The sequence below is a fragment of the Triturus cristatus genome, chromosome 2_1 (genome assembly GCF_964204655.1).
Source record: "Triturus cristatus chromosome 2_1, aTriCri1.1, whole genome shotgun sequence".
NCBI lineage: Eukaryota > Metazoa > Chordata > Amphibia > Caudata > Salamandridae > Triturus > Triturus cristatus.
Genome location: NC_140581.1, coordinates 174,351,732 through 174,368,548, shown reverse-complemented (window position 1 = coordinate 174,368,548; position 16,817 = coordinate 174,351,732). Strand labels below are relative to the sequence as shown.

Genomic DNA, 16,817 nt, shown 5'->3' with positions numbered 1-16,817 from the left:
CCCCTAGCTAGATCTGTAAAAATGACGATTGGTTAAAGTTTGTAGGCCCAATCTTTCGCACTTGTTTTCATTTGGGCATAAGGTGATTGTATGCATATCTACTGTACCAAACCCCTCCCATCTCGACTGTGTCAAAGCTATGGACAGGTTTACCCACTCATATTTGTACTGCCCATGTCTGGAAGCCAATGAAGATATCCCTCTTTGCCTAACTTTAATGAGAATTTGTTTGGTGAAGCCACCAAGATAGGGGTTCCCAGATAACTAACCCTTTCTTTTTGGCCCATATGGCTTTTTTAAAGTAAATAGCTTTTTCAAGGGGGAATATTGAGTATAGCCGGGCCAACCAATGTGAAAATAAGGAAGGATTGGGATCTAGCCAAGCTGAGGTTATGCATAACCTATAAATTGCCATAGCGACGAATATTAGGGCCCCACCATTCTTTCTGTCAACCGTATCTTGTACTCCCAGCAGAATTGCCGTAGGGGTTAGCAAGATGTTTCGAGATAAAACCAGTCCGAGGAAGTCTTGTATCTTGGTTAAAAGCGGCCCAAGCACTGCACAAGAAGCAAACATGTGGGCTGAATCTGCACTATATTCAGCACATTGCGGAAAGTGCGTACCTTTGCCAGTCCCCCACTTTGCGATTCTGCTTGGTGTAAGATATAGAAAGGAGCACGTTTTATAGAATTGTGCCTTCAAACTGGCGGATAATAAATCGCTTTGGGCAAATTTAAGTGCTAGGCAAAAGACATTGTCGGTAGTGTTCAATTTTTGCTGACACTTGTTTGAAATTTTTGCCAGGTCGTCTGGCATTAGGCTATTTAGGGAGTCGCAGATTAGTCCAATTCGGCGGACGTTGGGTGCACGTAGTTTCTCGATTAATTTGCATTTAGTGAATCCAGGGGACCCACCGGCCTCGTGTGTTAGGTAGGCCCTGATTGCGTAATACTTAAAGGCTTCCCTGTTACTCAAGTTGAATTGAGTTTTAAGTCCCTCAAAGGCCAGGAACCCTTCGGTCGAATATAGGACCCCTAGTTTGTCTACACCGGAGTTAAACCAATTTTGAAAGTATGACCCCCTGTAGGGGGTATGTCTGGTAGGTGAGCGTTCTTATTAGTAGGAGTATAGTAGTTCAATCTACCGATTCCTAGGAGTTTTTGCACAGCTGAGAAAACCTTAAATGTTCCCATGAGGGTCTTTAATTTAACCTTCTTGTAATACCCAAATTAGAGTTGGTACCAAAAGCACCCTCAAGCATCTGGGCCAAGTAAGAGTTCAAAAGGTGACAGAAGTCCTGTTGCCGGAGTTGACGGTAGGACTTGCATCAGTATTGGGCATGTCTGTAAAACAGTAGCTCAATAGTATAGTCTTAGATTTGGAAGTTGGCCAGTCCCCTCTTTCCCAGGGAAGAGATAAAAGTTTGAATGCTCTCCATGGTTGGGAGTATGCCCATATAAACTGAGAAAATAACCGATCAAATCTTAAGAGCATTGTATTGGCAAGAGTAATATTAGTTACCAAATGCATCCCCCCTTATACCCCTGAGGTACCACTATTGGGCCAATCCAAACCTGTGGAACAGTGAGCGGGCTGCAGCTATGAATTTGGGTACGAGCTGGTATAACTACTCTGGGCGACCTATTTCAAGATGGTCACCTCCTGCAGTTCCAGAGTGTGGTGGAGCGCTTCACCACTACAACGGCCAATTCCTTACCTACGGCATGGTGTGGAATACCCTCTGGCGGATTTGGTCTATAGCAGATGCAGAACTACTCGCACACAAATTGATGAATTACCTACATACCTTGTGCACTGGATGCAAATTTATCACTTGGCTCAACAAAACTCTGAATACTCACACACAGGTTTCGTTACAAACCACAAGAGATATCTAGGAGGACGATTTTGGAAGGACCATTCATGATTGGGATGGGCTAGGGCAACAGAATTCCTGCAATTCTCAACACTAAGATGAAGCTCGTACAATTTTACATACTTCACAGAGCTTACCTTTCTTCTATGCGCATCGGCAGAATATTCTTCGGGCATCAGACTTCTGCGCTAGATTCACTACTACAGCAGCAGCTGACACATGCTCAGAGATTGTCGCTGCCTATGCACATAACTGGGCTTAAGTGACAAGTGGCCTTGGGACGATAATCCAGATCCCAGAAATGAATCCTCTTTTTGCCATGTTGAGACCAGGTTTTCCCTGGTCTTAATTTTGGTGTTGCCTCCTATGTATGCCACCCTTGTAAATAGGGAACAGCGTCAAAATTAATGGGTTTCGTGCCAGAATGCCCACCGCAACACCCATTGGCCGCCCTTTTCACTCTAGGTGTATTATGTAAGTGAGCCTAAATTATAAAGCAGCGTTAAGCCACGTTAAGTGGCTTAAGGCCATCTTTTAAATATGGCGAAGGGTTTATCGCCACAGGAACGTCATACAAAGTGACGTTCCTGGGGAGAGAGGGGCTTGTAAATATGCCCCATAGTGTTTAATGCATTTATTAGAACCATAATCCGGCCACAATAATGCGTAGGTCACAACTGTAGGACAGTGTGCAGTTTGTTTGCGTTAATCCCCAGATCACTAGATAAGACAGCCTTACTACCACTCATGTTCACAGTTGTGGGCTCATGCAGGCCAGCATAGTCCTTGAACCCACCAGCCATTGACATGATTTGGAGAGCATCTAGCTTAAACAGGGACCTGAATCTGACTTACGACATTTCATGTACTGCTTGCCACATAGCCAAAGGCTCCTCCACCTCAACTAGAATAAAAATGAAACACTATTGATTTGCCGTCCCGCCATCAATGATTCGATCTAGATTTTGTAAGTTCTGAGGTCTGCGATAGATGTCACAAGTATGGAGGTGAAGGAGGTGACTTGGCTCTGTCCTACCCCAAATTCAAAAGAGTTCCGGATCACAAACACTATTGTTCAATATTTCCTCTTCACCTACTGGTGTAGCTAAGGGGGTAGAGGCCAGGTGCTGGATGAAATGGAACCCCAACCAACAAGGACTGAATATACACACTGAATAATTTTTTTATAGAATTGAAGACAACTGAGTAGCTGGTATTCACCTGGTTAACGGATCAGTGGCGTATTAGTCGGACTGCAAAACATATCAGTTCACCTCCCACTCCGCAAAACACAGTGATCACTTAGGGGCCTATTTCTATGTTGGTCGGGAATCCTCCAACGTCAGTAAGCCGACCGACATCTATGGTTTCTTTTCCCACCACCAAATTACAATCTAGGCAGTCGAAAGTGAAACCGACCAGTCATTCCAGCTGGATTCTGATGGGCTCAAAGAACACGTCGGCCAGAAGGAACCAGCACGTAATCTATATAGGATGGGGTTTCCATCTTCGGGATTATGATGTTGGTTTCCCACAGGCTTTCCATACTGGGCTGTCCGACATGGAAAGCCTGTCGGAAAGCGACTTTGAGGGCCCGAGCAGGGCCCTCTTCTTCCTGCAGCCTCTGGTTGGGGGTCGAGCGGGCACCTAAGGTTCCCCCTGTTAATCTCTGCACCGTGTGGGAGGCACCCTGAGGTGTCTCCCTCGCGGGGCAGGGATTAACAAAATCTTCCATTTCTCTATGGGAGCTTGTGCTGCGGCCGTAGCACAAGCTCCCATAGAGAAATTGGGGGTATGCAACTGCACCGTGTGCAGTTCCATTGTAATTGCGATGTCAGGACAGACGACATGCGGTCGGTCGGTCGGTCCAGAGACCGCGACGGTGTCGGTCGGAAGCAACTCCAACCGACATCATAGTGAGGCCCATAGTGTTATAAACTTCAATTGCAATATGCCTATTAAGATTTTCCTGTTATGTATTGTGGTATACTTGAGCGATGCTTGTGATTTTTACAGTATGTCGTCTGTTTCACTTTTAGTTTAAATAAAGTAATAAAACGTATCCATAGTGGCCCTCTGACAAGACATAATTCACAGGAACACATGTGTAAGCCCATCTTGCACTTGCATTCAAAAAAGCATGAGACATTTAGACAGAGGTGAGAAAGAGTAGAACAGAGCAAGTGCAAAGCCAAAGAATGTGTAAGGTTGATGGTGTTAGAATACAATAAAAACACAAATGGAAGGGTCAACAGAGATGTCTTTTATACTATCCACCTCTGTTTGTCGATAGTTTACTCTTGCAGGATGTGTCTACAGGGTGTAGAGAAGATGAGACACATGGTCTGCAAAAAATGAACAATGACCACTGACCACGTTAAAGCAGCATCGAATGTGGCCCCAAACAAGGACCATTGAAATGGATCAGCATTCCAAGTAGACAACGGCGGGGGACACATGAATAAATTTGGTTCACACCATGGATGTAGTTAGCAACTCAATTCATTTTTATTAGTTATAAATAAGGTACAAAAAGTCCACCAAAAGTGAATCTAAGCATTTACACATTTTCTAATGCTTCATCATCCGTACAATGCACTATTGCTTTAATATTAATAATAATCAGAATGATAATAAATAGTTTCTAGCTTATAAAATAGTCTATGTAGCAAAATGTTGCACAGCACAACAGAACAGCAGTAGGATTGCAGGGCTGAGGATAATCCTTTCACTTGTGAGTGTAAGTAATTGATAGTGGTCTGGTGGTCCTCTTTGTCAATCAGACCTTTGGAAAAGGTTGTGTAGGTGCATATCTAGGGTTGGGACAAGTGACCACAGAAAGGCAAGAGGCAAGAAGGCTGCGGCGTAAAGATAAAAAAGAGACAAGGCAGGCAAATAGATAGGCAGATAGTTTATGAAAACTAAGGTAAAAACACAGTTCCCACACAAATCATAGACAAAAACAAAGAAAATACCAAAGACACATCTACCAAAATATATAGCAATGTTTCTTCTGTTTTGAGCATCTTCAAACGTAAGGTTAATAATATTGCCTGCTAATCAATTTGTAGTACTGGTACAGTTAATTTTGTTCTATGGAGTTTTTTTGTAGGGGGGGGGGGGGGGTTTAAAAAATATAACTGAAAATTTGGTTTACAATGCTCCATTTTCCAGTTTCCTCAAGCTGTCGGTTGCCTGTTCAGTGATTTTTCTGGAGATCGGAGGCCACAACATATTTCCAGTACTGTTCATCCAATATATGTGTTGTGACTTGGTGCAAGGTTGAATATACCCAAAAACCCAGCACTGCCCAGTATTGTTTTTATCCGACTAGAATATAGACCTCAAAACTACATCTCACAGAGGTTCGAGTTGGGCAAAGGTTGGTGAACTTTGATTTGTTTTGTTTTTTAACATTTAGATACAATTAGCAGAAACAGGTTAGGCATTCAGCAACAACATAATTTTGAGGGACATTCTTCAGCCAAAGAAATGTTTTCGCTGAAAATATCCTGTAAAGTCGTTATGTGTTTTATGGTGTTATTAATTTACCACATTAGTATGTCATTAAAAAAAACTAACACTGGACATGGGTAGATTGCTCAAATGCGATTCAAAACTGCTTGATAGACGGACTGTTTATGCTTAAACTTCCAATTTCAAGAAATGACACAGTGTGGGAGAAAGAATGATTCAGTTATTTAATGCTCTACCAAAGCACACATTTGATTTAGCCTATGCAAGAGGTGAGTAATATTTGTATGCTTAGTAAGAAAAGAGCTGTACCATTGTAAGCAACTGATGATGAATATTATAAAACACAAAAGAGGCGGCGAGTGTAGAAGATTAGACACTTTAGGACATCTGGGGTCTGACCTATCAACTGTCAGTTTGTGTCTGTGGTGAAAAGTGTTGATAGATAAGAGCCTCAGTGTCCATATTGGAACATCTCTTGAAAAATGTCACAATTTAACCAGCAATCAAGGAAAGTAAGACTCTTGTGCATAGAAGCATTGTCCTATGTGTGCTGCAGAATGCAGCACACATGGAAGAGGAAAGTAACAAGGAGAAATAAATACTTCTTTGTTAGGCCTCTGTAGGGTAGGTACATTATTTTGGTGCAAAGCCAGATGTACAAGTGTTTGTAAATCTGGGTTTTCATCAGAATTCATGGATGGATGCATGGGAATGCCCATGCTCCACCCATGTAATGCCTACCCGAAGGAAAGTAGCACAAGGCAGTGCCATGCGCTGCCTTGCATTACTTTGTAGTTACTAAACAACGCAAAACCACACAAAGTGCCTTTATGTGGCTTAGTAAATGCTAAAACGGATTTTGCGTCAGGGATGTGCCACAAAAGTGACGCTACCCTGACCCACAATCTTAGTAAATCTGGGTAAGAATGTCTACAAGGACAACTAAGACTTTGGGATGGTCCCTTAATAATCATGTCTGAATACCACTACCTCTAGGGGGCGGCGTATTGGCACTACTCCACATCAACAGATGGTAAAATGAAGATAAATGTAGGATGTTCGGCATCCTTTCCTATCACATCCTCCTGGACTATAACGTAAACGTCATGCCAAGAAGTACCAACCCAAACCCGGTGTGATCCCCTGCCAATTGTTTTTATGTCCATGGACAAACCATGGATGGTGATGGTGTTTTTGACTCTACATTGGACCTCTTCCACTCATCATTCTCCCGAGTAAGAATCTCCAAATTGTGCCGGGTTGGTTCAGGGTTGCCTTGGGGATGTAAAACGAAGTTAGATTTGTTAGTAACTGAATTTGAGATCTTCAGAATTCTTCAGCTGAGATCTGTAATCTGATTACAGAAATGTGCCTTAAGAGAGCAATGTGTACCGCTCAAGCATATAGGTATAAGGGCATGCAAGCATGGCTCAAGTACTTTTTTTTATTTATATAGTATTGCAAGAACAATGGCTTGTAATCCTCGTCAATGTTTTAAAATGTTTTCCCTATCTTAGATAACAGTCGTTTAATGTAGTGGTCATGTCTATTAGGCAAACCTTTCTTTGTACACGCCGCATGGTCATTTTATACTTCATTCTCTACAAAGTACAAGAGGCAAGGATAATGGCAAACACTGAGAAATGAAGGGTGCCATTTTCACTGCTTCCCTCACCACCTTTATGAAGCAACAGGTACTACCTACGTGTGCAAAATAAATGTTACAGTTAAATAACGGTACGGCGTGTGTGTGTGTCTTGTTGCAATCACATTTCTCCTAAATACCTTTGTATGATGTTCCTTACTCAAGAGGCCCCATCATGAACAGCCGAGCTGAGCATCTGTTTTTATGCACTTGCTCTCTCTGCAGTGCATTCAATCAATAGTGTTTCTCCAAGCTAGAGCTTGATTTGTATATGGCACAGCTCGGAAGCAGTGATCAGTTTGCCTCTTTCTGTTTCCGTCCACTCGGAGACAGCGCAGCTGTTCATGATATGGCATCAGGTATGTTACGGTTGTTGTGTACATGTGGTTCTGATGAATGTGCAAGCATAAAATCGGAAATTGATGCCCCCAGCCAAATGGCCACAGTCACTATTCTGACACTTCCGATTTGGACAACAAAGTCCATAGTTAATTCGTACTAATATCATTATTACTGTCTGGACTGGAGTCTAAATTTAGGGTCGAGACTGCTTTTCATATAAGGCGCTATGCAAATGGTATTCACAACATTTAGCGTGAGAATGAATTTACAGTGCCTGTCTTTCACTTGTGTGCCAACTAAATACTACCAAAAGGTAGGTTTAGTTTCAGTTTTCTTGGTAGTGCGGCTTCATCCGAAAGATTCTGGACCATGCGCCTTACCCAGCACAGAGTACCAGCATGCAGAGGGTCAACAAACCTTTTTTTAACGCGTCATCACATGCATACATTTAAACAACCAGTAGCTAACACACTTCTCTTTTTGAGGGACCACTTGCATCAAACACAACACTTTTAATACTGTAGGCTTCGCTGCATGCATTGACTGTGCTGTTGCATTGGCAATGCCGGGGTGCCATACCGGCACTATGCGTGCATATTATGAACCCGAATAAAACATTAATATAAATATTTAACACAATAATTCACAATAGGGCTATACATTCAGCGGTCACACTTGTGCAAAAGTTAAACAGGTCAGTAACCACAAATGCTCAAACATAACCGTACAAATTCCATTTGCCACGACTGCTTGCGCTGTTTTTGCACACGATTTGGCATTCAGTGCTATTAATGGAGAGAAGCACACACATTTTGTTATTTGCCTGGATTACGGACAGATTCTCCTGGTTTGCCCTCTGTAAGCAAAAGCAATGCTGGTGATTGGCATAAGGACAACATGTATCCTGAAGAAGTTGTGTGGCAACTGCAAAGCTCACAAATATGATACACTTTCTTCCAGTCTACAGCATACATGGACACACGGCACAATTACACACAGTTACAAAGCAGCATATTCTGCATTTTTAGTGTATTCACTTACATATTCCAGAGTGAAAGAAGACATAATAGCGAGAAATCCGACAAGCACAGGACAATGGGTCGCTCATGGAGCATACCGGGGAAGACCCAGTGACTAGTGCCCGTTTCTGAGTCTATGACTAGGGTCAGTACTTTCAACATTTCCCCCCACTGATAAAAGTCTGTTGTGGAAAGCCATGCTAGTGTTGGTCAGATATTGTGATCTCTAAGTTATCATGTCCTTGAATCGTTCTTTTGCTAATATTTACACGTCAAGCAGAGAGAAGAATTGTTCACCCAAAATCTCAAAAGGATTAACATACAGATGGTACAACACCTGCCCCACCCAGTGGAAAGAATCCGGCCATTATCCTACCCAAGTAAATGTCATCGCTGGGTAACGTCCCAGTGAAGCCAATCATGAAATCATTATTTGCTGATCCATACTTTCAGATTTAGTTAGTGAATGCAGAACATTTAAAGTAAACAGTAGTATAAGGTTAGCTATCTATGCTGAGATATCTGGATTAGGCAAATCATTGCGTATTTTTAAAACCAAACTTTTATTAGAAGATTAAAAATACTCCATGTTGAGAATCTGCATGTGCTAGGAGAAAGGTGTGCCGCAGCACACCAGCCCGAGGCACAGAAAACTGACATCAATTTCTAAATTAGGTTGTTGATGTAGAACTGTGACAGTTAGAAAATTTATGGAAAGGATCAAATGAATTCTAATACGATTTTCCTAATCCTGATATGTGAAAATATACCTAGTCTCTAGTTGATGCAGCCATCCTTGGTGACGTCTTGTATCATTGTATATCAGGGGAATTTGAACTAAAGGGTATAGGTTACTTTAAGAGAGGTGGTAAGCCTAATATGCAGGACCATTGTTGGGATCTCTTCCCAACAGTTTCATACTTTTCTTCCCTACAAAATATATTTTTATTAGTGGTATGAGGCGCTCGTTCTTGGAATAGCTTACACAAAACCACTGTGGATTTCCACAAGAACTTTTACCAGTGAATGGGCAGTAACGCAAAGTACTAGACTTATGCCACAGAGTTTGCATAGAAACTCTAATGCTCCTCAGCTTACACAAAAGGGTCTCCTGTATTTATAGAGAGCAGCAGACTAATCATTTCACACACAGGAAGGCAACAGTTGGAGCGGAAGCCATCATGTACGATACAGCGATCCACCATTTCAAAAAGTGATGGCTGGTGGATAACCTGAATACAAAGGAAGACAGTCAGACTGCAAACCACATGGAAGCAGTGAGAAATTAAAGCAAGCAAAAGCAAAGGTCAGCCATAGTGAGGGAGCAACCACTATGCTATTGATGCGCCAAATCTACACGTTGTCAGTCCAACTTAACTGTCACCTTAGCATGTATCAAACAAAAGTAGATCGTAGCTCACAAACTCATAAAACTGAGTTCTAAAGTACATGCATAATTTATCTGATTAGTGTTTTCGTTCATGATTCCTCATAGTTTTACATATGGGAATGATCTTACGTAAATGAATAAAAGGCCTTAACCATGGGGCACGCGAAAAAATACACAAATCTAGCATGTAATATGAAAATACATAACTGATGATTGACACATAGCCCTACAATACCATTTTGGAGTTCTGTGGTCTTTTCTAGTCTTTATACGTGGATAACCATCATCCCTTTCTCCAAGCTGCCTCCCTGTTTTCCATCATTCAGTGTGCCAGATAATAAGATAATGACCTTATGATGCCATCAATGTGTTACACAGACAGGCTGATTTACTAGACTAAAAACAAATGGACTTCCAGAGGTTGTCCACCAGACCTGATCCATGGGAGAGTTTCAAAATAATAAATGTGTGGTGAGAGTATCTGGGATACCAGCGTGTTCGCACAAAAGTGTGAGCCGCTCCAGAGACAAAATCACCTTGCGTCTTCTTAGAGCCAGATCAAACAAGGTTATGACCTTTTCACAAAAAGGCATTTTTTCTTCTATCATGTAGCCTATCACAGAAAAAAGAAGTTGTGAATTAAGCACTCCCAAGACACATTATGTGATCATTTCAGGGGTGTTGGTGACACAGCAACCTAAAAGACCTAAAATGAGTAATTTGCAAAAGTCAAAAGCATCATGAAATGGAATTATAGAAACAAAGTTTTGTTATGGATCTTTTAAACTACGTTCTACACTTTTTTAGGATTTTGCAAGGGTCAGAATGATATAATCATTCTCTAAATGTGTTTTCAGGGCATTGGTAAATCTTCCTCGTTATGTATGTTTTCTGTCACATTGAAATATTATAGTCTTTTCGTTGGTCAAACACCATACGTCACACAAATGATGCCAAACCTATAAATTAAGGCCCGAAATTCAGAAATATGACATCATTACTGTGAATTATGGATTATAAAACACTGCAGTTATATACAATAAGGAGATCATTACTGTGAATTATGGATTATAAAACACTGCATTTATATACAATAAGGAGAGAAAACTGGATATCTGTACATGTATGTATACATATATTAATCTCTCTTTCTATGCATATATATATATATATATCTCAATATAATTACACACACACATACCTATATATTTACACACAAATATGTGCATTCATGTACTTGTAGAAATTATGGACTGTATTTTTGTGTACGTCTGTGTATCACGAAGAAGGTCCCATTAAGTGCCTGATCACTGTGTGACAATTAGAGTTCCATAGACACAGTGTCCACATAACCGCTGTCCATATTTTATTTATGAAACCCCATGCCCAAATGTTTATACTGTACATAGTGTAGAGAAATGTGAGGTGAACAAAATGTTTATTTTGTGGTAAGCATACAGTGAGAGGAGGCTGAAATGTACCTTTCTTCTTGTAAAATGTAAGAAAACCTACAATGTGCACTAGTTTTAATATTTTAAAAATAATTATAGCTATTTTTAATACTATTATTTTTTCTAATTTTACAAGGAAAAAAGGGACAGTTGGCCAAAGCTCATTTATAGCTGACAGCATCTCTTGTTTCCTTGCTGTTTTGTTCACTTGCTGCTGCCCGTGTGCTCAAAGGAGTGTGTCTGAGACGGCAGAGTCAGGTATAAATTTGGTAATATTTAACTGTTTTTCTTCACTGTTTCCAAATACAATTTGGTCTGAAGAATTGTCACTGTTTTCTTCTAATACTAAATGTAGCATTGAAGAGATGTGTTTTGATGGCTAACTTCTGTACTTTGAAATCCAGAATTCATGTAATGAAATAGGTCAAAACAAATACAACGTGTACTGTATTGTCTAGTACTTTGCCAATTACATGTTGCCAGACTAACTCTCCTCTTCACATCCCAGTTCCCATATTCTAGTCTCCGCTGGACCGAGCACACCATTCTGGTCTGTCTACAGCACTTAAACTACTGGTTTCTCCTACTTCAGAACAAATGTTCCATTTGACCCATCCACTCTTCCTTATCGCTGCTGTACCACTGTGCCTATTTAACAATACAAATAAAAAACAAATTCTTTCCTCACTAAACATTGCAAAAACCTATGGAGTACAAATCGAATTAGGAGAAAATGGCTGCTGATGAACGTCTGTAATTACATAACCCCTAACCCCCGAGTCCAAAAACGTGGTGTGCCTACTTAGGGACATAGTGGGCAAATATGTCATGAGATCATGAATAGGCAAATGGGAGCCATTTTTTAAGGGTTTCATAAAGATAAAAATACACAGTAGATAGATGGATGGATAGATATTCCTATATGTATATAGATGCACATGCAAATACATATACAATGTAATCAAACTATTTCAATGATATAACTAGCATGTTGTTGAGCCAGACTACAAAATTTATTTATAAGATGGTTCTTGCTATATTTCACCACTTTTATGACTTTCACGTGTAAGAAACAGTCTCTTTTACTCTGTAATGCTAATTAACATGAAAGACACATTGTCAGTGCAAAACAAAACACGTGAGGTCTCCACAATGCATGACCTCTGGACAACAGTTTTGTTTCAGAAATAATAGTACTCAAGCTAATATATTTGGTTTTTGAGAAGTGTTACTTTTAACAGTTTAATACATTAGGAAGCAAGTGAAAGGATTATCTCAGTTTAATTATGAGTGCAAATAATATTCATATATATGTGCGCTAAACACGTTCACTATATTGCAGTTTTCCACTATGTCACATCATACAGAATCAAAGGTTTGCATTTGTATGGAATGTTTCCAAGATAAAGCACCACAGTAATACAGTTTGTAATCACACACCCTGATTTTTTAACAAGATAAGTTTTCAATTTTTAAGTACCGACGCATGCAAAGCATTCCATTCCCAGAAACAATGCAAAATGAGGTAATAGGAGTTATCAAAAAAATTAGTATCATTTCTAAATAAATAAATTATAATTAAAAATGCAAAAAACAACTATAAAAATAATTAAATAAGAACCCACAATATCTACAAGTTAGTCATAAATTATGATTGTTAAATATAAGGCATTTAAACTCACAAAACCCTGTAAACTATCATTTTTTTCCTAGAAAGGTAAATCATTCTATGCCATTCTACTCGCACGATAGCAAACACAGGAGAACCGGAAACACCAGTACAGTCGCAGACACTACGAACCAGCATTGTAGGGTTGCATCCATTCACACAGGCCAGAGGATTACAATAGGAATTTGGTGCTTCTTCACCTTTTAAAAACTGTGCTTGTTCGTTAGGCAATTAATGTAATACTTTTGCGCGTTAAAACACATATTAAGCAGAACTCAAAACCCACCACCCACTACCATCCCCCAAATGGTTTGCTCCAAGCTACTGATTGGCATAAGAGCATGGAGCGGACCAGTGTAACTTGGAGCAGCCACCTGCATATTTTCTTGCCGGTAGTGTTGACAGCGACATCTGCTGTTGCTGGAGGCTGGCCCAACTTGCTTAACCAGGCAGTTTTTCATCCAAAGGCACTCAAGTCTTCCTACTTTTTCAGTGCTCAGTATATCGTTTAAAATAAGTACAGAGGAAGAGCTGCAAACTGCAAAGGTGGCTTTATAGCCTCCCAATATGCAACATAAATGGCTTAGTAGCAGCTTACATTTTTTTTGTGTATCACTTCAGACATTTATTGGAAGTAACCGTTTTTTCCCTTTTTATTCGGTTTTGGAAATAGAGAGTTAAAAGGCAAGAGTGGTGATAATGCTACGTGATTTAACACACAGTATGACAATATGTCTCAACACTAATTACGGGAAAAATGAAAGACCAGTCTGATCTCCTTGTCCCTATGTGTTTCCATTTTGGAACCACAATTAAAATGGTTAGTACTTGTGCTATCCCCAAACTAAAATGGCTGCCTTAAAGACAGCCCCACATGTATACCTATGCGATGTGTAAAGGGGCTATAAATAGCATGAACATATATCATTGTTGATACACGGTTATGCAAAATCATATATGCACAATGAGGAACTGATCATTATATCCTGTAATGCAATTGTGGAGTTCTAAGGTAAACCACGAGAGAGCGAGCAAATGGTTTGCAAAGTTCACCTAAACCCTGAAATAGCATTACTGCAAAATTATCCTTCATAACACTCTTTTTTTTAATTACACAATGTGTGTTTTTTAAAAAACTTTTTCTATATAGTTGAACACGTGATCTACTGGAGGCACTAACATTCAGGGGGAACGGTTTACTTTGCAAACTTAGCCCAGTGAAAAATTAATTATGGCTATTTATTATGTTATCAAGAGGTTGAGCAGGTAAAGGAGAGAGGTGATCTCTTGTTATAATACGGTTCTAGGCTCTGTGGGTGTCTACAGCTGAACTCTTCAACATCAATAATCCCAGGAAAGTTCAAAGTGCACATGTACCCTGCAAAAGGCATCCCTGTTTTTAATACTAAGCGCTTCACATCAACTTTCAATGCACAGTTATTACTAATGGAATGTTGTGCCTAGAATTACAGTTTACTATTGGAATATTAAGCACTACTATCCTGTGTTATACAAAGCGCTACTCTATGAAACTTTTTTGCACCTTTTTAGGTCTTAGAATAAAAATATGCTCCCCATATTGGATACTTACAGTATATCAATGGGAGGCGGGGTTAAGAGCCTGTTAATGCAGAATGTAGAGTGCCTTTCATAACGGTCTATTCTAGAAAAACAACTGCAGGTGGCCAGGAGCATGACATGCCTAGGCTGTCACCTTGTGTCTCCTTCCTCTGACAGGGTACATCCAACAACCCCACTTCTGAACATTTATAATGGGGCAACTGGCTACACCTCAAATGGGATTTTCCTGACTGAGTACATATCACCGGCCCTATCCCATGCACAACCATGGTTCTGACTATTTACAATGTGTAACTGCATGCGGCACATAGAAGGGATGAAACCGGTAGTGTGGTGGAAAGTCCAGCAAAATGAGATCTAGCAACCTCATGGTGCAATTACCAGCGCGGGAGCTAGAAATGGAATCAGAGTGGGTCTCAACATGCCTCGCCCTAGTGTCCAGCAACAGCAGACCCGTTCCAGCAAAACCAATATTCTCCTTTGCCATTTTGTTTATCCCTTAAGGATTTTGTTCCTTTTTAGGCCTCTCTCTCTCACACACACTCTCGCTCATTGCAAATTTCTGTAAACATGATAAAAACACAAAGCCAGGCAAAAAACAGCCGAAAAATGCAATCCTTTTAACTGTAAACAGGATTTCGCTTTTTCATCGCTTCCGCCTTTTGAAAGATGGGAAGATTCGACTTCTTTCATTAATGGTTCATCCAGGCACCAAATAAAAACAAGGAATCTATGAAAAATATTTGGTGCAAATTAGAAAACAGCGACATTTCGATCACAAGATGACTAGGGCACCAAACACAGGACATTTCTTAAGCTCACATGCTCCAGTTGCCATCCACAGAAATAGCTAAAGACCCCTACATGTTTCTACATATTTGAGAGGTATATATACAATCCGTTGACGTGTAGGATTGATAGGCCAGACTACCAGACTAGTACCTTCAGGATTAAAAGGAAAACTTCTGCAGCGCAGGGCCCTCTTGCTCTGGGAAAACCAGCTCCCGTACACTGGGCCAATATGGCTGTTTGGATCCTCTCCTACCACTACGTACCACCAATTCCTTGTTTCACAAATGTGCTTGCAGGCTGTCCTCTAAATCAATTGGCTCAGAAGGCAAAGTTTTGCTGCAAGGTCTATGGCCGTGTGACCTGATAAGGAAAATTGTGCCTCCAGTTCCAATTTCAGCTGTCGGAGCCCAGTTGTGTTTCAATGTCCACTCGGCAGATTGGGCACTTCTTGCTGGTAGCCAGCCACTGGTCAACACAGACTTGGTGGAAGAGATGCATGCATGGTAAACGCCTGTGAAACAAAGGGAGACCCGATTAGAATTGCTCAGGTACCGGAGGAATGTTCTATGATGTGTTCTAGATAGATGCACAAGTGACAGGTATTGCAGCAATGCGCCAAATGAAGAAACGCATATTTAATTTCAACTCCTACATTTATTTATATGTGGATACAAGTGATGTCATCAGTGAACTGATCATCAAGAGAAAACGTCTTGCCCTCCTAACTCTGACATCCTCAACTTCATGTTTATGTTACATTAACTTAGAATTTCGCAGTACATTTTGATGTTTGATTTTCTCTTTAGTCTGTAGGCAGTGCCCTTGTGTCCAGCCACTCCCAATGAATAACAGACAATGTTCCTAATTCCTTCGTTCACAAGCTGGCATTGATAAACTTGTACTTGAATATTCCAGTAAATGCTTGCAAGATTCCTGTGGAAGACATTTTATGTGCAATTTATAATAAAATAAGAAATACCTAATCTTCCGAGTCAGGATTGATAGACTTAACATCATGCTAACTTGTACCGAAACAATTTGAAGATGAACAAATTAAATCTTATTTTTACATAGCTCTTTCTGATTAAAAACAATATAAGATGCCTATTACTAGTATGACGATTACAGACTTGTAACTCCAATTCGGGGAATTACGAAAATGCTGCAAAACATTTGGAAGAAACACCTTATGATTTTGTAAAAAAAATATATATATGAGGAGGCTCAGAAATGGCATGAAATCCCAGGAGCAGTAAGAAGAAAAAATGCAGTTTATAAAACATAACAGATAGTGAAAAGGAAATTAGTAGTAGTCTGTTAAATTTTCCATTACCCAAATAGAAAGCGGAAGCAGGCAAGAAGAAAAGAACAGGGCACAGGAAAACATAAAAGGGGAGAGGTAGGAATGGATTAAAGAAAGATTCAAGAGGAGAGGAACAAGAGGGGAAAAAGCATTGGCAACGCCAATAGGTCTTGCTTGTATTTGAGTCTGACAAAATTAAACCCCAGCCTGCCACAGTGAAAAACATAAAATAAAATATTATTTTGTTTTAGTAAAATGCACCCATGAGATA

The 16,817-nt window shown here is 40.2% G+C and overlaps 1 protein-coding gene across 4 annotated transcripts in view; it reads right to left on the bottom strand.

Moving 5' to 3' along the window:
* Positions 1-4,363: 4,363 nt before the first annotated feature.
* Positions 4,364-16,817, bottom strand: part of ARK2C (arkadia (RNF111) C-terminal like ring finger ubiquitin ligase 2C) — a 217,521-nt gene continuing 205,067 nt past the window's right edge. For all 4 annotated transcript variants that reach the window (XM_085629271.1, XM_085629262.1, XM_085629287.1 and 1 more), the window contains one exon: positions 4,364-15,754. In XM_085629271.1, the coding sequence (XP_085485397.1) occupies positions 15,637-15,754 (118 nt within the window). In that variant the 3' untranslated portion in view covers positions 4,364-15,636. The remainder of the gene's footprint in view (positions 15,755-16,817) is intronic.